The 10,346-nt window shown below is 39.5% G+C and overlaps 1 protein-coding gene across 1 annotated transcript in view; it reads left to right on the forward strand.

Moving 5' to 3' along the window:
• Positions 1 to 10,346, forward strand: part of CSGALNACT2 (chondroitin sulfate N-acetylgalactosaminyltransferase 2) — a 17,067-nt gene that overhangs the window by 2,717 nt on the left and 4,004 nt on the right. The window contains exons 2-5 of the mRNA XM_031063418.1: positions 5,825 to 6,041; positions 6,581 to 6,682; positions 8,228 to 8,406; positions 10,009 to 10,103. Of these exons, the coding sequence (XP_030919278.1) occupies positions 5,825 to 6,041; positions 6,581 to 6,682; positions 8,228 to 8,406; positions 10,009 to 10,103 (593 nt within the window). The remainder of the gene's footprint in view (positions 1 to 5,824; positions 6,042 to 6,580; positions 6,683 to 8,227; positions 8,407 to 10,008; positions 10,104 to 10,346) is intronic.

Below are 10,346 nucleotides of genomic sequence, written 5' to 3' on the forward strand. Positions count from 1 at the left end.
GTGTGTTAGCAACCAGCCATAGTGTTATCTAGATCTATTAGTATCTTTCTTCAGACAGAAGTTGTGGGTTGTGTGTGTATTCTGTGGGTTTTTAATGTGCAAATACTACTGGCTAATTTAGCCAGCAAAAAAAAGGCATCTTCTGAATGTTAGCATATATTTCTCCACCCCTGTTTTTCCAGGAGTCAGAGGTAAGAAGCAGACCCAGCCAGTGTTGGTACACACAGGTCCGTTGCCCTGCAGCCCTGTAAACAGGCTCTAGCACTCTGCCTGTGCATCCCCTTTTGATGGACGTGCAGTTGGAAAGCTGATGCCATTCTGTTTATAAAATACTAGTCCCTTAAGCTGTCCTAAACTGGTAGGATCAAATTGCCTAGCAGATTTGGTGTATCAGCTGAAGTCAGAACAGGTCCTGTAACTGTCTTAAGAGCGCATCAAAATTGTTGCTGGATTAGTGTTGCTCATTTAGAGAAACAATTTTTTAAAGTTGGCTTCAGTTGAAGCGTGTAATTTAAGTTCTACATCCTCTTCAGTTGGTAATTATTTTGTAATAAGTGGTTTGTGACTAAAACCAGAGTATTGTGCAATTTGAACCTGGAGGCTGAGAAACTTGGTGTTTGGATTATTTTTTTTTCACTTCTGGGACAAAAGAGAAAACATGGTACTGCATTAGTTAATACATAACCATCATGTTTTATGCTCAGTATAGATAAGTTGATTTTATCTTCTAACTTGCAGGATTTTTTCCTCAAAACTACTGCATATCTATATACAAAAACTTAGCCACAAAACTGTGCTACAAGAAATTTTTATTCTGAAGCCTTCTAGCTTGTTTACCTCAATGGGCTATTTTTATATAGGTCAATATTTGGTTCTGGGAATTTTGTCTGCTCTTTTCCTAGACTTGTGAAATAGTAGACTAAACTTTGAACCATGTAAAGTTTTGTGATATGTACTTTCAGGTATACTCTCCTTAGAGAATTTGGTGACTGTTTAAGTAAGTTTAGAACATCTTTTCTTATAGAGGATTTTATTTAATGATGTCTTTTAATGTCTGCTGAATATGTCTGAAGTTCTTTCCCAGAATTGCCTCTGATGCCCAGTCATTTAAGTATCATTGTCTTCATTTGAAAAAAAAAATCAAGGGTTTTTTTTTCTCATTGTGTTTTAGGATTTATCTATACTGGAGTAACTTGAGACAACTAATACTAATAACTTGAATTTAAAATCTCTCTGCTTTCTGTTTTAAAAATAGGAATTTCCTAAATAAACTTTCTTCTGAAAAAGTACACTTAATTAGCCCATAATACTTGTGGTAGTCTGAATCTACAGATTTTTATTACTCTTAGTACAGGGCAGGCCAGAAAAGTTCCAGATGCATGCTGATGGATGCCAACTTTCTTGTTGCACTCTGCATTTTTGCAGTGTGTCCTCAATGTAACTGTTCATGTAACTGTAACTGCAAGCTCAGCCTCTGTGGGCTCTGCACAGAGATGTTCTGTGGTGGTGCAGGGAAGCTGTGTCCACAGCAGGGAGCACTCTGGCCAAGCGCTTCCTGAACTCGTGCTATTTTTTTGTGTTGCAAGACAGAGTGATGATCCAAATCTGCTTTGGAATTCTGATAAGGCAGATCTGTCACAGCCACACCATGGTGATGTGCAGGCTTTGAGGAATAACATTAAGTAAAAAGAAAATATTTCTAAGTTTATATTACAGCTACAAAGATACTTTCTGAAAACTTGAAGTTATTTTTCACAAAGCTCAGTTGACTTGCTCTGCTGATGACGGGAAAACCAGCAAATTTCTCAGCTCTGTTTGCTGTACCTGTTTTCCTTTGTAGCTACCCATAATGAAATTTCCAGAATTTTAATCTTAATAGAACAAAAATCTGACCTGAAAAAAAGTCTTGTTGTGCAGTTACTGTTTGAGAAACCCTTTGAAGTTGGTTTTTTTTTTTGCTCAGTGCCTACATTAGATCTAAGTGTATGAGAAACAAGAGTATCCTGTTCCCCCTGGATGAAGAGTATCCCTAGAGAGGATAAAAGATGCAATTTTGCATATTTTCACAAATGAATGGATTTAGGATTATGAGCAATGGACCTAAGTGCTGAGCTGCATGTTCTAAGATAGTCCTCCATTAAAAATAGATTTCTTTGAGATCAGTATTTGATAATATTGAGAAATGGGGAGTAATTCAGAGGAGATAATTGTATTACCTCTGTCTGTTCCCTTTCTCCAGAAGCGTGTGACATTGAGTCTTGAATGGTGATAGAGAAGCCTTGAGGACACACTTCTCTATCAGTGTAACTGGCTTATTTGGGTTTACATTTATCAGTGTAATTGGCTTTTTTAATCAAGAGATTACAAGCTCTTCCATTGCACAAATATTTAAAATTAACTGTTGGAAAATAGAAGCACTAGCATGTTTTCAGAAGCTAATTGGCAATTAGCTAATTGCTAATAAAAGTCTTGTTATTGAAGGTCTAGCAGTGCTGTTTGGATCCATTTCTCTTGGTTCTGTGTTTCCAATTGAAACTGGGCAAAATCAGGAAACTTTCTTTAGGTCATCATTGAAAAGGAAGACTTCCCACCCCCACCCATCCTTGGAATGTAAAAATCCTTTATTCCCATGCTGCAAGCTTCCCAGTTGTTACCATCCCCAGAACAGTGTGGACTGCTGGTCATGCAAACAGCCCCTGCCTGTGTGCTGCATGAGACCAACAACTGGCCACTGTCCTGGGAACTTCAGTGGAGAACTCTAATACACCAAAAGAACCAGATCCATCTGCAATCCATAGACCAAACACTTCCTGGTAGTTGTAAAGCAAGTAATATTCAAGGCAATAGAGGAACGGCTTTTTGGCTTTGGTAGTAACTGATCCTCAGGATTCCTATGTGTAATTTGTTTGGTGAGAAGCAGAACTTCTGCCAAGGGAGTAAAGCTTCATGGACCAGGAATAGCAACTGTTAAATTATTTCTGCTGCTTTTTACCTCTTTGCTTGTGGAGTTCTCTTTTAGATGGCAGCCAGTGTATGCTAGTTGCAAGGTGAGATAACAGGTTTTATTAAATGAGTCAGTTCCAAGTGTTAAAAACTTGAATACACTAAGAAGTAAACCAGATATGGGTTCTTTTTCTGGCTGTTCTCAAATCTGGCTTCTGTGCACAGAGACTTGTCTCATAAAAGTGTTCAAATTAGCAGATTAGCAACAGAAGCTAGCTCATAGCAAGGAGAATAACTCTTAGGAGTACGTCCTATTTAAAAGAAATGTGGCTCTGGTAGCATGTTGATATTCAAAAGTTTGGAATCTGGTATTTCAACAATTGAATGTTGGCTAGGCACTATTCCAATTTGAATTTGCATATTAAGGTCTTTATGAAGTTATAGCAGTGGGTTTTGCTTTAGTTTAATTTTTTTAAATTAATCTAGCAATTTTTACTCTCTACTTCAGCCTTCTGTGGTAGACTGACATCTGAGCTTTTAGTTTGATTTAAGATAAGCTTTTGGCAGCTGGTATGCTTTTAAAAAACTTCATTTATGTTGTAAATGGTATTTTTATCTGTAAACAGCTATTAGATAGCAGAGAAAATAATAAAATCTAAAACACAAAATGAAGGTTAATTTCCCCAGGAGTCCTGGTACAAAGTATTTGCTGTCTATTCCACGAAAGCGTGATGTGTGAGCACCGTGGTGCATCAGCTACTCCATTAACCAAGATGCTGTTTTCAGCCTACAGTGTGCAGCACAAAGAGTTGGAATGGAAAAGGGTTGAGAGGGATTTAAAATCTTGTGCTGCTTCTGGCAGTCAGCATTGTGGGCTTTCATTGTTTGTAACACCATTTTCAGTGCTTGTAATTAATAATGATTTGAGAATAAGCATTAAAATGTGGTGCTTACTTATGCATCTCTGTGCTGACAAAAGAACAAATGCGAATTTCAGTCTCTTAAAGGAGAGCATTGCAGAACTGTGTTCAAAGGGTAAAAGCCTCTCAGTTGAGAGCCTCAGTCATCACTGACTTCCAGTGTGATGGACCAGCTTGTTCTGCTACACCACGTGTCCTACAGCCCCTCTGTAGTGGTCATCCACGTTGTCCATTGGGTCTGCCAGTGCATTGTCCACAAGACAGGCTGGATTACAGAGCTGGGCATGGGAGGGGTTTAAGAGAGACTGGGCAGAAGGAGGGAACATCAATGCATGAAACTGGGTTTGGTTTGGGGATGGAGGCTGGAACAGAGGAACATGGAGGTAGATTTAGGGAAAGGATTCTTTCTTTGTGAATGGAATCTGGGATATAAAGAGAGAAGTTAGATCAAGGTGGTGTGCACAACCCTTTGCTTCTTGGATTGAAAAGGAAGGGAGCATGGAGAATACTTGCCTGGGCATAGAGAGACACACAAAGCTCTATCATCCCTTCTTCCTGGTTCCTGAGACAGTCAAACCCTAGCTGCTTTAGGGCTGAGAGCTGCTTCCTTTGCATACTTTGTCTGGTGTTGATTTCAGTTGCAAATAAAGACAACAAAAAGAATGCTATCAATACTGGGTACAAAAGGGAACCTTTTGTGTCACCAGTATGGTTTGTCTGCTCTGTGGCCTGCCACCAGCTGCTTTCTGGGTGGGAGTCCTGGGAGGGATTTCAGCTGCTGAGGAGACCAGCTTGGAGAAGGGGCAGTTCAGGGCAGCCAGGTGCAAGGAAATGCATCGTGTTAGGGCAGGGGTGTGCATCACTCCCACTTGGGGGTATGCAGCTCTTTGTAACTTTCTCTATGGTCTGGGTGGCCACTTAACTGGAACGTAATGCCAGTTCATGGTGTAGCTTGTGGTTCTTTGGAATAATACATCTTTTCCTTGCTGGTGAGAGGAAAGCAGAGATGGGATGAACATAAGGTATTTTTGTTGGAGGATTTTTCCTGCCATCATTTCTTACTCTCAGGTTAGCATAGATATGGAATTAGCAACACAGAGCTTAGTAGGGTCAAAACCACAGATGAGCCTCAGTCCTTTCCTATGTGGTGTAAAATTAAAGTCTGTTGTTTTAACTTCCTTCTTCGATGGTCCTTAAGTTAAAGGCCCATGTTCTGAAAGGGACAGGTTTTTTTTTCTACCCATTTGGAGTAAAATATCTCTCAACAGGTAGTCCTGTTTCTGGAGGGACTAGCAATTTTGTCTTAAGGTGTGACGGGCACATAGAAAAACTTCTGCCTATGTCCTTAGAAGAGTGTGGGTTAGTAAAGTACCACTTCTTTATCGGATAGAAAACATTAATTGCTGGTCAGCAGTGAAAACAATTTAAAAGCATTCCAGCATTATCACACAGTTGCTTTGTTTAAATGCCACATGTCAGGTTTTGCAGACTTTGTCAAGCAAGGTACTGTCATTTGTTCTGCCCACGGAACAAATTTTGCTTTTCTTGTGGTGATTACTGGCCAGATGATCTCAGATTTTACTGTGGGCTAGCTCAGAGCTAGATTCTTACTGAAGGGCTTAAGAACAGGCAATATTAAATTTCAGCCATCCTTTTCCTTAGTAAATAGCTGAATTGCCTTTTTGTTGGGAAGACCCAACTCCAGTTGAGAAACTGGCATAGGACCATGAAACCTGTTGTCTCTAAGAAGCAGGGGAAGCTGGAGTTTGGGATTGTTTCTCAGGTCTGACCTAAAACAGTAGAAGGGTGACTGTGATCAATAACAGTTTGTGGAAATTTCATATAGGAGAAACCCAGAAGCTTTACCCTCACTTCTTTAGTTCTAAGGAAAACCAGTGTGTCTGAAGTAAAACTGCTGGGATCTTTGACTTTACATATTACTTGTGTGACTTATTCTTCAGGTTACTATCGTACAGAGAGAGATAAGGGGACACAGTATGAGCTGTTTTATAAGAAGATGGATGGCATGGAGTACAGGCATGTCACCTTGTTCCGACCTTTTGGACCCCTCATGAAAGTGAAGAGTGAAACAGTCGATATTTCTAGATCGATCATTAACGTTATTGTTCCTCTTGCTGGAAGAACTGAGGCATTTGCACAATTTATGCAAAACTTTAGGTAGGTGCATGAGATTATATAGTGAGCTATGTTCCTGATTTTCAGTATTTTGTTTTCTTTTCAAAATGAATTCCTGTTCTGGTTGAGTTGCAACAGAGCTGATGATTCCAACATTGTGTGCAACTGCCTTGGGATGTCTGTAATTGAACCTACTGTATGGAGAAAAACATTCCTTCTAAAAGGGTTTAAGAGATTCTCTAATTGCAGCAAAATGACCAAAAGTCAGGGTCATTGTGAACCTGGACTCAGAGGATCTTGAACATAACTTGTGTATTTGCATCAGTTGAGGAGTGCCTGTTTATAAAGTAAGGTATTGGGATGTGACACACAGTATTGGAACCTTCTGATGTAAATGGGCAAGATGGGGAAAGAAGAGGGGAAAGCATCTCTTCTTTTTTCTGTTTTCTTTGAAGCCATTTAATGACTAACCAGAATACTTCAATCTGCTAATTCTTTTTAATGCTGTAGCTTTTAAGTACCTAAAGTTTTTTATTGTGTTGCAAGTATTTACTAATATCAGCTTATCTTTGTGCTTATAGGGATGTGTGTATTCATCAGGATAAGCGTGTTCACCTCACAGTGGTTTACTTTGGACAAGATGGTCTATCAGAAGTGAAAAGCATCCTAGAATCTGTAGCTAGGTAAGTATATCAATCCAACATCAGTCAGTAAAACTGGCATTTTAAACAGCTTTTAAAAAAGAATGAAGAAATAAACCAAATAAAGTTTATACTCCATTACAGGTTACTAGGAAATTCATTATTTATTTACTGTACACTATTTATGGTTGCCATTTTACAGCTTAGGTTGCAAAAGTTTCCTGAAGACTACTAAAAATCAAGTTATAGCCAGAAAAGACTTTGAGGTTTCTATCTGACAGTCCAAAAAACAACAGGGGTGAGTTTTGCAGCGGCTATTCAGTCATGCTAACAGATTGATTAGAGTTTAAGTTCTTTGGAACACGGATGTATATTTTAATACCTCACTGGAGAAACAATTTTATTTAATTATAAGGAAGAGAAATGTAGTAGTCAAAGTAGGCCTGTACTTACTCTCAGCTGTGAAATAACTTTAAGCATGGTTCATCATGGCTGTCTCAGCATTACATCAGTAAAATTCACAAATGTATCTTTTATGGCTTTTGTTCCAGAGAGATAGGACAGGTGTCAGCATCCTTTACCCTGTAGCCAAGGGACACCTTCACCACCTGAGCTCTTGCACCCATCCCTGAGCTGGGAACCAGTTTTCCTTGAGCTCTGGTGTGATCCCTGTTTCAGGATGCTGGCCAGGCTCCTCCCCATGACACAGACTAGGCACAGGCTACTTTGTCACCAGCTTGGAGGTGTGATGGAGAGCTGGCCTGACATGCAAAGGCATCTCGTAGGAAGGGAGGAGAGAACTTCTGCATTTTGTGCTGCAGTCTCCCTAGCATCTGCTGTGTGCTGTACCCCTCCATTTTTGAGGCCCTGCTGCCTGCCCTGTGAGATGTCCCTCAGAGCACTGAGTCAGTGCTGCAGGCTCACTGGCCATTTACCTGTTCTGTATCTTTTTAGTGGTGCTACTGTTGAATATCTTCACTCTGTTCTCTTCAAGCATTGTCCTCTGAGGTGTCTCTGAAGTAGACACTTAACTTTGCTTGAAGATGTTCTCTGAGTGTGTTTCCAGTCTCCTTTGGCTGCTCCTTCCCTCTTCTGCTGTGAGTACAGGCATGTGTGCTACTGGTGAACAGCGAGGAGAAGCAAAGTGCGTGGGTTATGGTGGCCCTGTCACACACATAGCCTTTGCCCCATGAGTCTGGTGATGCCAGCACTATGGCTTCCTGTTTGCCCTGTTCTCTGAGCTAGTGAAGACAGATATTTCTGTTGGTCAGGACTTCTTGGTTTGTAGGGAGAAATTTTAGATGCCATTGTAATTCATGAGAGCGTTTTAATTCACATCAGTTAACAAAAGGCCTTTTAACCCGTCTGAATGATTAAATATGAAGTGAAGCTACAAAGACTGATTTCTATCATTTTACAAGGCTTAAAATTAAAATTAAGTGTAACATATTTTTTTCCTCATTCTGATCATATAACTGTTTTTAAATTTCTGGAGTGAAATTCCTGTAAAATGCTAAAAAACCTATCAATGGTCCCTCTGCTCCTCCCCACAGATTTATTTTGGGTTTGGCTCTGTTTTTCTTGTAGAGAAACTGACTTCCACAATTACACGCTTGTCTCTCTGAATGAGGAATTCAACCGAGGCCGAGGACTTGACATGGGTGCCAGAGCCTGGGAAAAGGGCGAGGTCCTGATGTTCTTCTGTGATGTTGATGTTTATTTCACAGCCGAATTCCTCAACAGCTGCCGCTTAAACGCTGAGCCCGGTATGTTCCCCTATTGTTGCTGGAAGGGAGCCTTGTCACCCTGCTTGAGTTCAGCTGCCCTGTGCTGGGCATATAGAAAACAAGGAAAACTCAGCTAGAATGGTGGAACTTATTCAGTAGCACGCATCCTGGAAAACTAATCACTCTCTGCACAAAAGGCAATAATACTTAGACTGAGAAATAACTTCTGCCTTAGTGTAGATTGTTTTAAGAACATGTTGTCTTTTTTGTACAATGTACAGTTTTGATGTTTTCTTCAGATTTAGCTGTCTGAAAGAAAGCTGGACAACTTAATTGCTTTAACAATTAGACTGCATGTAGATCTGTATAGCAAAACTCAGTTCCACTGTAGCACTCTACAGTGGAAGATGAGTTTTGTTATGCTGAAATCTCTAACAAGTTTGGTTTATCTCTTCTCACATGTGTATGGCCAAGACATGTCACAAAGGAATGGTTTTCAGTAGAGCTACAGTGTGCTCCCTGTGGAACCTGAGCTCATGTTCCACTGTTCCATCCCAGGCTCTGAAATATTGATTGTTTTTCTAAGTTTGTGTGATGCTTGCTTGTTCGACAAGCTTCTGCCAAGAAGGGTAAATCTTTCTTGAGTTAACAAGCATGCTGCTGAAGATCTCCTTCTGTCAAACTGTTTGGGTTCTTTTTTTAATGCTTACTCTTGTTTCAAATTTGTTGCAGTCAGAAACCATTTTCTCCAAATGTCAATTTGGAATCAATAGATGTTTTTTCTTCACCTAACAAGCAGGCAAGAAAATTCTTCAGAAGCCAGATATTTGGGTTCTGTTTCTTGATTTTTCTTTCATTTCTGTCTGTCTCTGTTCTTCATGAAACAAGTTGTATAAATAATGAGAAAAATTTTGGAGAGGAGTATTTTGAGAGCTTTAACAAGAGAGAGTTCAGGACACTGCTTGGAATTCATACTGGCAGTTTGTCACCTTTGTTTTCAATGAGATCTGAAAATGCTGCTTACTCCTTCAGAGTCCACGCCCAAGTCAGGATAGTGAATATTCTTGTGGACTGTTGTCAATACTTTTGCAGCATTGGTGATGCAAGACATCAGTGGAAAAATATTTACCTGGCTTCTATAAGAGACACAGAACTGGTGTTTTCAGCATAGTCAGGATTCTCATGATGTTTGATGCCCTTGCAGTATATCTTGGGAGTACCTGCTTTTACATGTTTGTGGACAGAGATAAATTCACAAAATTCAACAATGCAAGGTGTTACTTGGATTTGATTATTTTTAGTTTTACTGCATATCATTATTGCAGGAATTTTTCAGTCACCTGGAACAATACCAAGATATCTAATATTTTATATAAGCATGTATAACTATATATAAATGTAAATCAAGTGTAATATGTATAATATTCATACATATGTATTTTTTTTAATCCTAAGGGCTCTGCCCCACAGGATGTTACAAGCTTCCTAGGTGGGAAATCTGAGCAGTTAGAACTTGTTTTTATTTCTTTCCACTAGGAAATGCCTAATAGGTAATCTCTTAAATAAAAAGAGTGTTTCTGGTTTCTTTTTGCCTTCAGAAAGCATGCCCACAGTGAGTAACAATTATCTTTTGACTTCCAGGGAAAAAAGTTTTCTATCCTGTGGTATTCAGCCTTTACAATCCTGCTATTGTCTATGCCAATCAAGATATACCACCTCCTGTGGAGCAGCAATTGGTAAGCAGCTTGCTTTATTCTGGGTAGAATTAGGTGTGCTTTGTATTAAAACAAAATTAGGTGTAACTTAATAGTCTGTTTGGGATATCTTACGACCTTTGACACTGCATATCTAAACAGTTTTCTCCATTATGGGCAAAACGCTTGGGAAAAACCTTCCACCTAGTTTAAAAGAAGTAATTGCAGTTAACCAAATGAAGTTGGTAGTTCTGATCTGCTGCTTATTGTGGCTTTTCAAAGCAG

This window comes from Geospiza fortis, unplaced genomic scaffold, assembly GCF_000277835.1.
Source record: "Geospiza fortis unplaced genomic scaffold, GeoFor_1.0 scaffold130, whole genome shotgun sequence".
Classification (NCBI taxonomy): Eukaryota; Metazoa; Chordata; class Aves; order Passeriformes; family Thraupidae; genus Geospiza; species Geospiza fortis.